Source organism: Leuciscus leuciscus, assembly GCF_965113295.1.
Source record: "Leuciscus leuciscus genome assembly, chromosome: 4".
NCBI classification, from domain to species: Eukaryota; Metazoa; Chordata; class Actinopteri; order Cypriniformes; family Leuciscidae; genus Leuciscus; species Leuciscus leuciscus.
Window position 1 is genome coordinate 1,839,676 of NC_138728.1, and position 17,863 is coordinate 1,857,538.

General features: G+C 34.9%; 2 protein-coding genes across 8 annotated transcripts in view; one reads left to right on the top strand and one right to left on the bottom strand.

Moving 5' to 3' along the window:
• The window catches only part of LOC309496737 (uncharacterized protein), a 103,672-nt gene that overhangs the window by 77,538 nt on the left and 8,271 nt on the right, over positions 1-17,863 (bottom strand). For 2 of the 6 annotated variants that reach the window (XR_014205202.1, XM_082166879.1), the window contains exons 2-4: positions 14,383-14,444; positions 11,243-11,282; positions 7,478-10,764 (exon numbers count right to left, since the gene is read on the bottom strand). Coding sequence is in view for 2 of the 6 variants with exons in the window: in XM_082166879.1 (XP_082023005.1) it covers positions 10,645-10,764; positions 11,243-11,282; positions 14,383-14,444 (222 nt within the window). In the remaining 4 variants the exon portion in view is untranslated. Of the gene's footprint in view, positions 1-5,326; positions 5,364-7,477; positions 11,566-14,382; positions 14,445-17,863 lie in introns of those variants that run through there. The other 4 variants (XR_014205201.1, XR_014205203.1, XM_082166878.1 and 1 more) reach the window with 3 other exon arrangements.
• chrm2a (cholinergic receptor, muscarinic 2a) overlaps positions 1-17,863 on the top strand; it is a 108,392-nt gene that overhangs the window by 12,389 nt on the left and 78,140 nt on the right. The gene's annotated exons all lie outside the window — the stretch shown is intronic.

A 17,863-nucleotide genomic window follows, 5' to 3' on the forward strand; every position in this document is an offset into this window, starting at 1 on the left:
TGTGTGTGTGTGTGTGTGTGTGTGTGTGTGTGTGTGTGTGTGTGTGTGTGTGTGTGTGTGTGTGTGTGTGTGTGTGTGAGAGGCCTGGAGGTTACTGTGCATCAGTGAAATAGCAGAGCAGCCCTGGTGAGCTCTCGCTCCCGTTACATTTACACTGCAAGGCTTAATGCAAAGAGATGATATATCAACAGTCTCCTGACTTGATCTGTCAAGCTCCAAAATGTCATATTAGCAACAAAAAAAAAGTTTACAATTATTTAAATATATCGTATAATACATAATATTTAAGTCATTATTCACAAATAATCCACTTTTGTCTCATCTGTCATTCATTTAAGGAACAGTTCACTGAAAACCAAACATTTATTTACTCACGTTCATGTCGTTTCAAAAACCGTAGGACTTTGAAATGGCAAATCTTGTCTGTCAAGATCCAAAATGTCATATTAGCACTATTAGCACACACACTAATATCGTAAAATATATACTCATATATTCAAAAATATTATGGCACTTATCAAACAATATCTTTATTATTTATTTATTATAAATTTTTAACTCAAATTACACACACACATATATATATATATTTATATATGGTATCTGATGTTTCACTTCATAGAGATCAATCCACTGACCAGCGCTGTCAGGAATGGGAAATCCCCTTAACCACTGAATGGATATTGAAACCAATTTTTCCCATGAATATATGATTGACCTGAAGAATGAAAGTTGTATTATATACTTATCATAAACTTAATATCATGCTCATAGCCATGCGAAATAGCTCTATATCTCAGACAGGCTGCAGCGTTCATTTTTTTAAATTGAACATTTTATTTTATTTTTATAATTCAAGCACTTTTTAAGTATGAGTAGATTACTTACAAACTGTAGTCCATTACTGAATACTAATTACATGATGAAAATTGTAGTTAGTAATGTGATATATTACATTACACATTTTAGGTAATATAATCTGACTACTTTTAGATTACTTTTAGATTACTTTTAGGTTACTTTTAGATTACTTTTAGATTACTTTTGACCTTACTTTTAGATTACTTTTAGGTTACTTTTGACCTTACTTTTAGCATTAACTTAACATATAGATATGAATAGAATTACGTAATCTAGATTACATATAATCAGTTAATATCCAGCACTGATTATATAATCAAAAATCACCTGAATGTACAGTATAATAGCTTTGAAAGGAAAACGTATCATTGACTGATGATCTAACAGACTGGCTAACATTAGAGTTTAAACCTCTAAATGATAAATTGTGTTATTATTGACAGAGAGTGAATAAAACAAATGAGTAACACTTTACAATAAGGTTCATTAGTTAACATTAATTAATGTATTAACTAACAATAAGCAATAGATTCGTTACTGTATTTGTTCATCTTTGTTAATGTTAGTTAATAAAAATACATCTGTTCGTTGTTTGTTCATGTTAGTTCACGGTGCATTAACTAATGCTAACAAGATTTTAATAAAGTATTAGTAAATGTTGATATAATGTTGAAATTAATGTATAAGTGCAGTTCATTATTAGTTCATGCTAACTAATGTAGTTATTAACTAATGAACCTTATTGTAAAGTGTTACAACTAATGAAATGCATGATCCTGTGGCGGCAACAAACAAAAACGTGAGTGTCGTTCAAACGTCTATACAACAAATTTGGATTATTATTAATGTAACTAGCTACAGCTTCAACATTTTACAGTACAAACCATTACATTTACAGTTTTTGGAAGTTAAAAGGAACAATTTGTATAATTTACAGTGAAAAAACGTAAATTGACATAATAAAAAAATAAAAAAACACAATTCCCAGTGTGACGCTTCACATTTGATGTATTTTTGTTGAAATAACAGTTTCTACATTTAATGTTGTTAAATTAAATTTCACGTGTGTTACCATGATGGTGCTTTCCTTCAAACGTCTATACAACAAATTTGGATTATTATTATTAATGTAACTAGCTACAGCTTCAACATTTCTATAATAAACATTAAATAAATCCATATAATATTAACCCTAAAACTGGCAATGTGATCTGGGTGTAACAGTTTTTGTCGTCTTTTTTGGGGCGTAAGAATGATTTTTTCATCAAATCCTTTTATCTTTTATCACAGCCTGGTCTGTCTTGAGTATGCTGGTCACATGATTTGTTAAAAAAAATTTGTGATTAATTAGTCAGCCTGACCTAAATCCAACATGGCTGCCAGTGGTGCAGGACATTCAGATTTTGAGATAAGTAAATATATATTAAACTTACTTTTCTTTTGAAAAAATAATACTAACACTGCTAACATTAATTATGAACATTGTCTTAAGGTGCTGAAAAAGAAAATTTATAAAAATGTTGTTCATGTTGTTATTTAGCACGTTTTGAAATATATGTTACACCTGAGTCACATTGCCACTTTTGGGTATAAAAAAGGGATTAACTTTGTATTCATTTTTGTAACAATCTTTGTATTCTGAGGTATTTTTTATTTTTTTTACAAATTATAAAATGTACAGGTTAAACTGATACAGCCTGTCTGTCTTGAGTATGCTGGTCACATGATTTGCTTCAAGTTATCTGTGATCAATTAGTCAGCCTGACCTAAATCCAACATTTTTTACCATTTTTATGGTAACGCAAGGTCCGATTTCAGAACGGTTTTCACAGGCTGAATCTTAAGCTTTCCAATGATATATAATATGTCAACATTATATGAGTTGAAGTATAGGATATAATTGTTTTAAACATGCAATGGCAGTTACAGTTATAGATTTGGTCCTTTTTTTATACCCTAAACAGGCAATGTGATCTGGGAGTCACAACTCATAAAATCCAAAATACATAACATTTTTCAAAAATTCTTTTGGATATGATTTACTTAAGTCCAGATGATATAAAAAATGACATGAAATTATTTGTTGCTTATCATTTTCTACTCTTGCCTGTTTAAGGGTTAATCAAGCAATTTCGCTGCTATTGCGCACTTGCAAGCAACACTTATTCTCGAGCATTCACTAACATCGAGGACCATGTGACGGTTTCAATCCTGACCTTTCCTTTTTGTTGACGACAATGATATTTAAGAGCGCGTCACATGACTAGATCCTCATTTGAAATCAAACACAAACAACTCTAAATGAATGTGTTTCTACGGTTCGCATGCATGCCGTGCCCGACATCACTTTAAAACAGCTTCTGTCTTTCATCCTCACGACTTTCTCTTGTTTAAACAAATTGAACACACTAGCGCAGTAATTCAGTAAACCGCCGTAACACGTAACCCCAGCCAGCCGAAACACGAGAACATCTTTCCAGTAACTCAAACTGTAATCAAATCTGAATTCAGAGATCGCTTTTACAATGTGCAGGAGCTGCGGTGTGATTTAATTTTCCCTGCACACTTCGGATACATCATCCCTAACTAGTGCGACATCAGAGGAACGACATTTGGGTTCTAGGAGTGTGTTTAGATTCAGAGACGCCTGCTTTACATCTTTACACCCGCAGTGTGTTACACAAACATGCGAGGAATGTTGAGAACGCAGGATGGATTTCAGCGCTTGTCCTCTAGAAACCAAAAAAACACTTGAGCTTATCAAACTCAGAAGGCAATTGAACTGCCTTTAAATTTGATTATTGATAAGCCCGGGAGATCAAGTACAGATACGGTTGCAATAAAGATGTGTGTGAGAGCTATAAAACCGGTGAAATTATCAATAAGACTAGGCTTGAGACTAGGATCAGTGCTGGTTTTGAGTATGTGCGATTAGACATCAGTATTCATGGCCGGCGTTCATCCTTCATTTAAAGTGCATAAAGTGGACTAACAGAGCTGGACACGACCCAACACAAGGTCATCAACCCAGTTTTCCCAGTGCGTTTACAGAAATCGATACACACACACACACACACACACACTCGTAAGGTAGATCCGTCTGGATCTGGCAGGATTCCTGTCTGGATATTCCGCCTTACTATCCATCTTTTCAAAACGAAATGAGATACAGAAATATTTAGGCCTGTAGCATTAGGACAGATCGTCCCCAAAACAGAGCGAACTGAAGGAGACACAGAGAAATGGACTGAAACACTGAGAACAGATTACATATACATGCTCTTAAAACATTCACTAAACTTTCTGGAATAGAGAAAACTATCGGGATTTTAACGGTAAAAATGAAACGGTGAAAAACTGTTAGTTGGTTAACAGAAAGTTTCCATACTTTATACATGGTGAATAACTGTGATATATTTAACCGTACATTATGTGACACATTTGATGTATTTTTGTTGAAATAAATCAGTTATGTACATCAGGGTTTTAATGTTGTTAAATTAATAGCATTTTTAAAATGTCACGTGTGTTACCATGATGGTGTTTAGTGTTTTGTGTGAATGACACTGTGCATCTTCTATATATAAGTATTAACTAACGCTTGTGATGAGCTTTGATTCATCATGTGACTCTCATCTCCACTGCGATTGGTGGTTGTTAGTGTGGTAACAATGGTACAAAACAGATATTAGTACTTCAATAGGTTGTTAAATTAACATTATGTCAGATAATGAAATGTTTTTTTACTGTAAAATGTTGTAAAACTCTAAAACCGTTTTTTTTTTTTACGGTAAATTTCTGGCAACCGTTTTTTTTTTTTTTGCGTAATTTAACAGATTTTTTTTTTTTTTACAGTGCAGAAGAAACTTTACATGAATGGCACGATAGAGGCCCTCTTGGCTAATATGTAAAATGCTAATAATTTAGCTTGATGCACGAGCGTTTATGATGAGATACGATCAATCCACTCAGAACCATACAAACGAACAGCTGTTGTCGTGTCTCGGTGCAGGTGAACCAGTGGGAAACAGATGGACGTGTGTGTTTGAGCGGCTCGACAGGACTGCAGACCCTCTTGAGAACAAAACACAGAAACATTTAGATTCCTCACACACTCCTCCGTTCTAATTACACAAGCCTTCTGATGCGCCTCTTTCCAATTATCTATCTGCTAGCGATTCATCTCTTTCTATTTCTCTCTCCATCTATTATACCTCCACTCGCTCATTTTCTTCCACTGCCTAATTACGGGCAGAGAGAGAGAGACGTGTGACGGTTCGACCGAAGCAACTTAGTATTTCACCTGGAAAAGGTGATAATGAAAAGATAAAACACAAGGGTTCGATATAGAAATAAATGAAAGGATGTTGACCCCTGATGATTCTTCTCAAATCTCAAATCAATTCAGTTCAGTGTAAATGAACACACTTTAAAGGAACAGTTCAAAAAGTGGAAATGTACTCACCTTCGTGTCATTTCAATCCTGTATGATTTTAGTTCTTCTGTGGAACACAAAATCACGAATCAGTGATGAATCATGATGAGAAATTAACTTTATCGACTACTTTAAGTCTTTAGAAAGCCAGATAAAGGGCTTTTCACACCGGGTTATCGTCTTTAGCCCTATTCGGACTGGATTAGTTTAAAGGGGTGGTTGATTATGATTTGACTTTTCTAACTTTAGTTAGTGTGTAATGTTGCTGTTTGAGCATAAACAACATCTGCAAAGTTACAACGCTCAAAGTTCAAAGCAAAGGGAGATATTTTCTTTTAAAGAAATGGCTTTTTAAGGACTACAACAAACGGCTGGTAGAGACTACACAAGCTTCCTCCCAGTTTTGTGACATCACAAACCCTAAAATTTACATAAACCCCACCCCCGGGATCACGATTTATAGACACAGAATCATGACAGAATATGCTAATCAATGACTAGAAGATAACTACACATCAGCTACATAAATTCATCAACTAAACATTCAGAAATGTCCTGTTGCTTCTTCTTGAGTCTCTCCATCATTGTCTGACTCCCGTTTGAACATAAAAGGCTAAACGTTGTTGAAATTTTCAGTGCATGTGTGTGTGAGGTAATCGAAGCTGCCAAGAACGAGCTATTGTAGCTCTGCCCTCTTTTCGCAGGAGCAGCAGCTCATTTGCATTTAAAGGGACAGACACAAAAACGGTGCGTTTTTGCTCACCCTCAAAAATGCACAATTTTAACATGCTATGTAAAAATATCTGTGGGGTATTTTGAGCTAAAACTCAACATACACACTCTGGGGACATCAGAGATTTATTTTAAATCTTAGGCATTATACCACCCCTTTAACATGGAGAGGTGTGGTAAATTAATTATTACCACAGCTTCTCAGTGATTTTAGTCCCGTCCGAATGTGCCAAAATACTAAGTAAAAAAATTATTTTGCCAGGAATATTTACCTTTTAGGAACTTAGACAGGTTGTGGCAATTCTTCAAAATCCCTCAATTTGTGTAGAAAAGGCCTGTGTGAATGTGATCGGATTTACACAATAACATGCTCAGGCTTTCGCTCTTCAGTGCATTAACATTTGCTTGGCTTTGATACAACAGAGAAAAAAATGAATCTCTGTAATGCTTGGGGAGACGCCAGGGGCGGCAGATTGTTCCTGTAACCCCAACAACCCATTGACTGAAAAAACAAAACAGGAAAGGGCCCAGGATTGAACCTTGAGGGCCCCCATACCCGGAGGAGATCACTTTTATCATTGACTTTTATTACATGTTTTCTGTACAAACACCATGACCGGCATAATAACTCATGAGCGACCAGATGAAAGATAACGGGAGGCAATCTTCAGTTCGAAACAATATTCTTCACTACCAAACATGGTTTAAATAGGGAGCAACAGCAACGATTCACCCTCGAGACAAAACCATCAGTCCCACAACAACCGAAGCTTGTGCTCGCTCTAGACATTAAAAGGAAAACCGACTTTTCTTTTTGGCTCTGAAATGTTAGTTTTACTGCATGGACTTGAGTACTAAAACTGAGATATTATATTCTCCATATATAAATATATTCCATACGTGGAAAATGTATGTACACAAAGTACTGTAGGTGAAAATACAATAATATTCTTAGTTATGTACAGTATCATCTTTGTCTCAGATGTTTCTCTCCCAAAATTCATACAAAGAAATAAAAACAGACATCAATAGTTTAGAGTTTAAGAGTATAGAGCTATACAAATAATGGTAACACTTTAAAATAAGGTCCTATTAGTGCATTAAATACCAATAAACAATATATTTGTTTCAGTATTTATTCATCTTTGTTAATGTTATTAATAAAAAACAACCATTCATATATAGTTCATGTTACCTCAGGATGATTCAATAATATTAACAGTTGCAACTTTGGATTTTAATAATGTATTAGTAAATGTTGACATCAACATACACTAAGATTAATAAATACTTTAGAACTATTTTTCATTGTTAGTTCATGAACTTTATTGTAAAGTGTTACCAAATTAAAGTATGACAGCTCAGATCATTTGAAAATCAATATTAATGAGATCATATCGAGCTCATTTCTGTTATTCTGAGAACAGTTTGACTCCGTAATATTTTACAACAAGGTTTCATCTGTTAGCTAAGATGAACTAACCATGGAAAATACTTCTACAGCATTTATTAATCTACGTTAATGTTGATTTATACATTTACTAATACATTTTTAATATCAAATGAAATATACAATAAAGTTTTACTTCTCCCCACTCCATTTCAAGTATAAGTGTATAGTAATTATTATTATTATTGTGTATCTTTTCTGTTGTCACACTATTTGCTTGAAATAAATAAATAAATAAATAAATAAATAAATAAAAATGCTGTATTTAACATTAGTTAATGTACTGTGAACATGAACAAACAATGAACAATTATATTTTTTTAACTAACATTGACAAAGATTATTAAAAGTTGTATATATATATTGCTCACTAGCAGTTAATTTTACTGAATACATTAAATAATGTTAAAGTCCCCCCGTAGTTAATAATTTTATCCCTTAAAACTCATCTTTGATCACCAGAATGACATATTTAAATGTTTTTTTCTTGATGAAAAATATCTTGAATGTAACTCGACACCCTTTCCTCATTTAGTATATGTGGTTCTATGAATATGCAAATGAAAGATGAAAGATTTGTCTGATGAAAGAGAAACAGATAAAAGATTTGTCTTTTTTATGGGTCGCGTAAAGTACGATGTAGTTTAAAAAATGCTGTGCGAATCGTCACCTCTTTGAGGTCGTACTTTAGTAGGCGATGCTTTAGTACAGAGCTAATCTGACTGAACGCAAAGGGCTTGTTCATCCCGCTTAAAAGGGGCCAAAACTTCTTGTAAGTGAGTGGAAGCTAGTTATTTTAGTCGATAAAGTTTCAAACATGGATTTTTTTTTTACACGAACATATCGATTCACTTCAGAATGCCTTTATTAACCCCCGCAGAGCCGTGTGGAGCACTTTTATCAAGGATAGATGCACTTTTATCATGGATAGATGCACTTTTATCAAGGATAGATGCACTTTTATCAAGGATAGATGCACTTTTATCAAGGATAGATGCACTTTTATGATGGATAGATGCACTTTTATGATGGATAGATGCACTTTTATCATGGATAGATGCACTTTTATGATGGATAGATGCACTTTTATCATGGATAGATGCAATTTTATCATGATAGATGCACTTTTATCAAGGATAGATGCACTTTTATCAAGGATAGATGCACTTTTATCATGGATAGATGCACTTTTATGATGGACAGATGCACTTTTATGATGGATAGATGCACTTTTATCATGAATAGATGCACTTTTATCATGGACAGATGCACTTTTATGATGGATAGATGCACTTTTATCATGGATAGATGCACTTTTATGATGGACAGATGCACTTTTATGATGGACAGATGCACTTTTATCATGGATAGATGCACTTTTATCATGGATAGATGCACTTTTATGATGGACAGATGCACTTTTATCATGGATAGATGCACTTTTATCATGGATAGATGCATTTTTTTATGATGGATAGATGTACTTTTATAAAAAAAAGAGCCATTCACTGCCATTATAAAGCTTGGAAGAGCCAGGACATTTTTTAATATACCTCTGATTATATTCGTCTGAAAGAAGAATGTCATATACACCTAGGATGACTTGAGGGTGATTAAACTGACAACATTTAAATTAATTTTTGGGTGAAGTATCCCTTTAAGACAATGCTTTAGTACTGAGCTAATCTGACTGAGCGCCAAGAGCTTGTTCATCTCGCTTAAAAGCCCCCCGGAGGCTCGTCCCCGGGGTTATTGGCCTCTGAATTGTGTTTCACTCCGGTGACTTTGAGAGATCAGCGCTCTGTTCAAGATCACAGACATCCGCGGCTGAGCGAGGGACTTTGAAAAGCTCTGATGGTATCAGGTGTGCGTGTTTCTCAGGCACTGGAGAGTGTTTTCTTCTTCCTTCTAATGAAATATCCCAGCTATGTGGTTTTGATTGGTTTCCGCGTCTAATTCAAGCTTTTATCTCTTTGGATGAGCACACGTACGGAACGGATTCATGAAAGATTACTTGATAGCGTGTCTTTTTGTAGTTTTACCAAACATCCTTTGTAGACAATTTTGTTTTGTTTGAAGATCTGCGCTTGCATGTCACTTCAGCGTGTTGCACTTTCGTTGGATGTTTTTGCTCACCAGATTACAAATGTTTATTGTAAAATTTTTTCATTTTTGAAGGGATTTCACTGTTTTCGTTCAAGTTCTTCGTATGCGCCGGCTTATTGCGGGGCTTGTAATTACACCATTAGTGTTGCTCTGAAAGGGAAATGAAAGCCTTCAGCCAAATAAATTGCATTAAAACGAAATGGCTAGAAATTTACATCACAAACAGACAGCAGTAAAACACTGCACTGTTTCTAAAAGGCTTTCTGAAAACACTAAAACACTGTCGTCTTGTTGAAATTATAGTTTGTGATGTTAAAGAGGCCATATGCCTTTTTACAAAGTCTTGATGTTGTTGTTTCTCTACTAGAACAGGTTTTCCTGCTTGAATGTTGATTATTTTCCTCATATTCTCCATTGTTGCGGCTCCTCTCTTCCCAGTCTGTCAGAAACGCTCTGTTTAGTTCCTGTCTCTATGAAGCCCCTCCTTCTGAAAAGCACACTGTGCTCTGATTGGTCGGCTGGAGCAGTGTGTTGTGATTGGTCGAGCGCTTCGAGTGTTTGGGAAATGTCCCGCCCCTTACCATAACCGCCAGTTTAACACACTACTAACTAACTCAACCAGGCCCCGCCCCTTTATTCTGCGCATTAATTATTTAAATGAGGAATATTGTGACGTGTGCGTTCCCGGACGAAAACTCAAGACTACAATGTTAATTGTAGTACTTTAGTGTTTCAGGGAGTTCAGAAACACTGATATAGAGAATAACTCCCACTGGAGGGACGTTTTCATGCTCAAACAGCAACATTACACACTACAGAAAGATGAACATGTGGAAAAAGCAGAATATGCTCTTTAACAAAACTTTCTGGTTTCCGTCAGCGAATTCAGGACAGAACATAATGGGTTTATGATTTATCAGTAGATTTGAGCCGTTCTGCTGTTATTATATCAGGTCAAACAGTTAACGCTGTAATACTGCAGTGTATGAGAGGCTCTTAAAAACCAGCACAGATCCAGAAGAGACCCAGTTTCCCACACAGCAGAACTTGCCTGTTCTGATTACCGGCTCAGTTGAGTGAGAGTCCCGGCGCTGTCACACTCAGAACCGGTCCTGGCATTTACGATTCCAGACAGCAGAACATCGCCCTGGGCCTGGAAAGCACCACTTCCAGTCTGGAGCTTGTGGGAAAACGACCTTGTTATTCTGACAGCGTGTTTCAGTGTCTCTGTACTGAATCTGTACAGAACAGGGTCATTATCAGCGTATGAAATGTATGATTTCAGATTCACTTTAAACAATTAGGAGAACTTAACAGTGAACGCACCAGGGTTATTATTGTTAACTAAAACTATTAAGACATTTCTGTAAATTGAAATAAATCTGAAATAAAATATAAATATTAGTTGAAAAACCTAAACTAAACGGAAATTAAAAAAGGTTGCCTTGGCTAAAAACTGAAATAAGTTTAAGTTGAAGCACAAAAATTATTAAAAACCAAAACTGAAATAAAATAAAATGAAACCTAAATAGCAAAAAAAAAAAAATTAAAAGACAAAAACAAATAACGCAATTATAAAAAATATGACTAAAATTAACATATAAAAATAGAAGGTCATTCAAAATATTAATAAAACTAAAATAACATCACTAACTTACGTTTGTCTTCTGATGTCTAAACAGACGAATCCTACGAAACCTGTCAAGAAGAGTCACAAACAGACAGAAATAAATAAATGTATGTTAAAAAAAGTAATGGGAGCAAATGTTATAAAAATATAACTCAACATAACATATAAAAATAAGTTGAGCAAGCAAATTATACATGATTCAACTAATTTTTTAAAGTCAGGTTAATATATTATATTGTATATTGTTTATAATTGTATAGAAATAAAATGAGTTTCTTCATAAAGAAAATTAAGCATATTTTAAAACCTGCATTGTGATTTTTTTTCATCATATTTACCCTAAAAAAAGTATGCAAGTATTAATACATCATAAAGTTAATTTATGCTGAATTAAATTATAATTAATGCTAATTTAAAATATTTGTATTGCGGTGAAGAAAATAATGTATTACAATAATTAGAATAACAACACATTTGCGTGCATTACAGTATTGGGAATGTTGCTTGCTAATTGTAATTAAATGTAACAATGCAGCAACAACAAAAATCTACATGCATAAATCCATCTCTCCATTTACTACAGTTTTCCTAAGAAATCTGTATAAGAGTATCAGAGAAAAAAAAAGGAACAACATATTTAAAAATCATAGATATTTGGACATTTCAGAAGCTCAATGCGCTTCAGAGGACAGACCCTGTCAAAACATTTAATTATGAATATGAAACTATAGAAATATCATCATAACCTAATTTCCAGCTCTCTCTCTCTGTGCAGTTTTAAGAGGCTTTCTTTTCTCTAAGTGTGTCTGAGATCTGACGGAGATCTGACGCAGTCCTGCGTGTGTGTTTCTGTGGACGGATGAACTCGGATGCATGTAAGTGTGTGTGTGTTTGACAGCCTTGAGGTCATCTACATATTCTATGCATACTGTGTCCATACTGAAGAAATAGTACGTGCTATTCTGCCTAGCATCTGTGTTGATGATGACCTTGTTTGTGTATATCTCAGATTTGGCATCGATGTTGAGTGGTGACAGTGTGTGTGTGTGTGTGTGTGTGTGTGTTGGCGGTTTTTCTTCGTCACCGTCTGTTCACACTCCACCATCACTCAACAATCACCCAACCATAACCATAAACCTGACAGCGGAGTGATCGGGATGCTCTGGAAGTGTGTTTTTGAGTATGTGTGAGATCTTTTCCCCTCCTCGTCTCTGACAGGCAGGGAAGGGCCATCGGTCACACATGTGTCCGGTGGCTTTGAAGTGTTTTCTGCCGTGTTAGTGGTTAGTGGTTAGTGATTTTCCCCTGGAGAGCGAGGCCGAGCAGGTATACGGCACCTCTGCCAAGAGCGTCAGCCTCCAATCACATGCCTTATATGTGACCCCGGACCACAAACCCAGTCACGAGTCGCACGGCTATATCTGTGGCAATAGCTGACAATACATTGTATGGGTCAAAATTATCGATTCGATATCGATCTCGGGCAAATATTGTCCTATCCTAACAACTTATTTATTCAGCTTTCAGATGAATTTAAAAAAATTGACCATTGTGACTGGTTTTGTGATCCAGGGTCACATATGTGCCGTAATTAACCCATAAAATCTGTCCCGCTGAGAGACTTTAATCAGACTTTAAAAGCCTAATTAAAATTTTAACTGTACAATATGTGTTTTGTTCAACATGAAATGGTGTTCGCAGCCTATTTTAACTGTGACGTATATCACAATCATACTGCATATTCAATGACATTAATATTTAGGGCAGGACTTTATCCATCAGGAACTGGAAGAGAAATTAACATCTACTGAAACAATGATTAAATGATTAAAACATGTCTGGTTAAAAAAATTACATATATTTTGCATTGTGACATTATTTTCAGAACAATTAGGCAAAAAAAACTTAAATGCAAAATTGCTAATATTTATACTAGTGATATTTTAGTTTTATTAATATTTTTATATTTCTAGTTAGCTTACATTTAGTAAGTTTGTTATGTGCTTTTGTCATTTTATACGTTTTATTTTATTTTAAATATTGTATTTAGGTTTAATTTATTTTTATTTCAGTTTTAATCAATGATAATAACCCTCATATCTACATCATGGTATTATTTTCTGTACTGCTTTTACTTTTTATTTATACTTAAATATGTAGATAAATAAATATAAATATGTAGATAAATAAATATAAATATTTTTAAATACCGTCACCATTAAGAATAATGGTCTCTTGAAAAAAGTAAAACGTCGAATGCATTACAATAATGAGAATTTGGGAGGAATGAGCTTGAATGTCATTACAATAAACGTCATTCCCTATGAAAAATTTATAGAATAATAATATAATATAATTTTAGAGTGAAATGTGACTTTGGTCATGTTGTAATGAGATTCACCCAAATAGATATTTGACTGCTGGTTATCATTACTTTCCCAATCGAGTTGATTATGAACGATTATAAATGAATCCCAATGAACGATAATTACATTTTTGTATTTTTTTTATGTGCACTTTTGAAGGGTTCAATAAGACCAGGAAAGTAAATAGGGTCAATCTAGATGTCTTGCTGACTTGAAGTGATTGTCAACATCAGTTATAATAAGGGGCCGATGCGATAAATCACACACTCCTCTCAGAAACTTTAAAGATTTATAACTCCTGCGACAGACTTTACAGACCTGCAGCGGTTTTACATCACCACGTTACAGCCACGTGTGTGTGTGTGTGTGTGTGTGTGTGTGTGTGAGAGAGAGAGAGACAACGCTTCGACTGTGGCGTTTGATTGAGAATGTCTGCTCTGCGTTCCGATGGCAGCCCCAGTGCATGCTGGGATTGATTGAGCTGTCCCAGCGCCCCCCAAACCTGTCAGCCACTGGAGTTATGACATCATCAGGCCTCTCATAAGGCTCTCCATTGTTTTGAAATGAAAGAACATCAATTTCCGGCCCGGTGAAGCCTACGGGATGATTTGTGGCCGCTATTATCCTGCCAGAGTCTGGCGAGAGCGAGCGAATGAGAAGTCTGAGACAGAGAGAGAGACGAGGAAAGCTGGTGTCTTACTCTCATCTAATCACCTGAGACAGGTAACATACCTGAGACCTCCACATACGCAGATATTTAGACTCATAAGACACTTAGTAATGAAAATGTTGTCATACTCACACTTGAAAAGGCCACGTTAATGCAGAGCGCTCGTTCATAATGGAGAAAGATGCGGTCGAGCTCTAAAAAAAAAGGACATAAAACAATATTATCATTAATTTTTTTTTTTTTTATTAGATTAGAAGTTATTTTAATGTGCTGATTTGCTGCTCAACAAACATTTCAGATTATTGTTGATAAATTTTGCAGCTGTATGTTTTTGAGTAAACTGTGATACACTGACATTTGGGTAAAGTAGGATTTTCAAAAATAAAAAATTTATAAAAAATACTTTTATTCAGCAAGGACTCGTTAAATTGATCAAAAGTGACAGTAAAGACATTTATAATGTTACAAGATATTTTTGTTTCATCAATGCTGTTCTTTTGCACTTTATATTCATCAAGGAATCCTGTTTTTTTTTTTTAACCAGTTTTCACAAAAATATTGAGCAGGACGACATTAATAATCATAAATGTTTCTTGAGCATCAAATCATTATATTAGAATGATTTCTGAAGGATCATGTGACACTGAAGACTGGAGTAATGATGCTGAAAATACAGCTTTAATCACAGGAATAAATAAATGACAGTTTACAATATATTCACACATAAACAGTTTTTAAACCGTAATAATATTTCACAATATTAGTGGTTTTTTTACTGGATTTTTAAGTAAATAAATGAAGCCTTGGTGAGGAGAAGAGACTTCTTTAAAAAACATAAAAAAATCTCACTTCTCCAAATCTCCAAATATATATATATATAGGTAAAAACAAGTATAATAGTTTTGTGCGAGGAACAGCCCGTTTTCCAAATTATTTTCCATTCTGCAGTAGCAAAGATTGAAATCAATGATCAAGAGATCAAACCTGACAGAAGCACCAAATCTGACCCAAATGTGAGAGTAAATGAGATTTTAATGGAGATTTTAATGAAGCGATGACTTGAATTTTGGTGTTTTTTTCACACAACGTCCTCAAGACTGAAGCTTTCGAATCATATATGGTGCTTTCAATTATATTTCTTAAAATCTTTACAGTCCCAGTTCCCAATATGCAAAACGCCACACTGTGCACATTCAGAAGAAAGTAAGTCTTCCAGATTTGATTGACAGGAGGGTGCAGTAAATGATGACAGAATGTCATTTTCGGTTGAAGAATTCCTGCAAGTGTCCAGATATTTCTGGTTGCATTGTACCGAAAACACCCACCTACCTCTCCACCGGGTCTGTCTATCTGTCTGTGTTTCTCGACGGGCTTTAATCTATCAGCGCACCATAGAAAGTGCTGAACGAGGCGGAAACCTTCATCAGGAAAGTTGCTGTCTTGGTGATACAGTGAGATCAGCTTTATATACCAAAATGAGAATTTCACTTTTTCAAAGGCATCGCCGTAAACTTTCACCCAGGACCGGGGAGAGATACACACACACACACACGCACACACACGCACACACACTACACCATGCATCAACGGATACGCCGGTCTCTAAAGAGTTTGTGCTTATATTAAAGCGGCCGCAGACGTTCGGTGTTCTCTAGGAAGATTGGAGTCGTCACAGTGTGTGAGACCGGACAATAGCGAGAGTTATCAGACACACACAGAACGCTCTGGCACCTGAATCCCGCAGGATTAATCCCGCCACAGACACGCAACACGGCTCAAGAATCCAGGGTTTTGTTTGCCGGTCACCGCGTGCTCCCTGCATACTGATGGATACTGTTGTCTAGTTGATTAATTCAGAGGAAGTGAAGTATTAGCTGCTTCTGTGTGCATGAGAGCGTGTGTCATCGTGTTATCTGTATTTTAGCACTGTGTTCCGGCCCGGCGTCCTCAGTCTCCGAGAATCATTTACAAACTGAATTACATCTAGTGAACTCAGAGCTCAAAACACTGCGACCTGACCCAGAACTATAGATCTGAGGTCAGAGGAAACCTGTCAGAGTGTTGAACAGGGAATACGTGTTTTTATTTTATATATATATATATATAATTCTGGGTTTCGGTCGAGTTTGGGTTTTTAATGAATGAAAATGTTAAGTTATTACTATAAATATTTAATGTTTTATTAATTTTACACCAATAATCCATGTATTCTGGACAGATCTGAGGTCTGAGGAAACCTGTCAAAGTGTTGAATTTTGGGACAGGTAATACGTTTTATTTAATTTTTTTATATATAATACTTTTATTAAGTATATAAAAAATATTATTTACAATTTTTTTTTATACAATACGTCTTTTTTCATAGTTCTTTATTTGGATAATTCTGGGTTTCGGTCGAGTTTGGGTTTTTAATTAATAAAATGTTATGTTATTACTATAAATATTTAATGTTTTCAAAATTTTGCACCAATAATACATGTATTTTGGACAGGAAATGAAGGAAAGTAGACGAACAGGGTTATTATCGGTTATTATTTAACTATTAAAACCGTTTCTGTTAGTTGAAATAAAGCTGAAATAAAATAAAATGTGAATATTGTAGGAATGTTGGAATAAACTGAATACATTTTAATTTGAAGCACTAAAATTATTAACTAGAAATAAATAAAAACTTAAAGAAAAATATATTTTTTTAAATTATAAAATGACAAAAGCACATCACAAAATCACAAACAACGACGCTCATTGTTTGTTCATGTTAGTGCATTAACAGATGTTAACCGATACAACTTTTGATTAAAAATGTATTAGTAAATGCTGAAATTACCATTGACTATAAATGCTGTTTAAGTATAGTACATTTTTAGTTCATGTTAAAACTAATGTTAAAGGGGTGGTTGATTATGATTTCACTTTTCTAACTTTAGTTAGTGTGTAATGTTGCTGTTTGATCATAAACAACATCTGCAAAGTTACGACGCTCAAAGTTCAAAGCAAAGGGAGAGATTTGCTTTTAAAGAAATTGCTTTTTAAGGACTACAACAAACGGCTGGTAGAGACTACACGAGCTTCCTCCCGGGTTAGTGACATCACCAACCCTAACATTTACATAAACCCGCCCCCAGAACACGATTTATAGATTATCATGACAGAATATGCAAATCAATGACTAGAAGATAACTACACATCAGCTTCATAAACCCATCAACTAACTATTCAGAAATGAATGGTCTCTTGAGTTTTTCCACCGTTGTCTGACTCCCGTTTGAACATAAAAGGCTAAAAGTTTTAGAAATGTTCAGTGCATGTGTGTGTGAGGTAAAAGGACATGAGCTGTTGAAGCTCCGCCCCCTGTGCCGGGAGCAGCAGCTCATTTGCATTTAAAGGAACAGACACAAAACGGTGTGTTTTTGCTCACCCTCAAAAAGTGACAATTTTAACATGCTATATAAAAATATCTGTGGGGTATTTTGAGCTAAAACTTCACACACACACTCTGGGGACATCAGAGACTTATTTTACTTCTTATGAAAAGGCCATTATATCACTCCTTTAACAAAAGAAACACTGTAAAGTGTTACCAAAAAAAGTGTATGCAATGTTAAGAATGCAT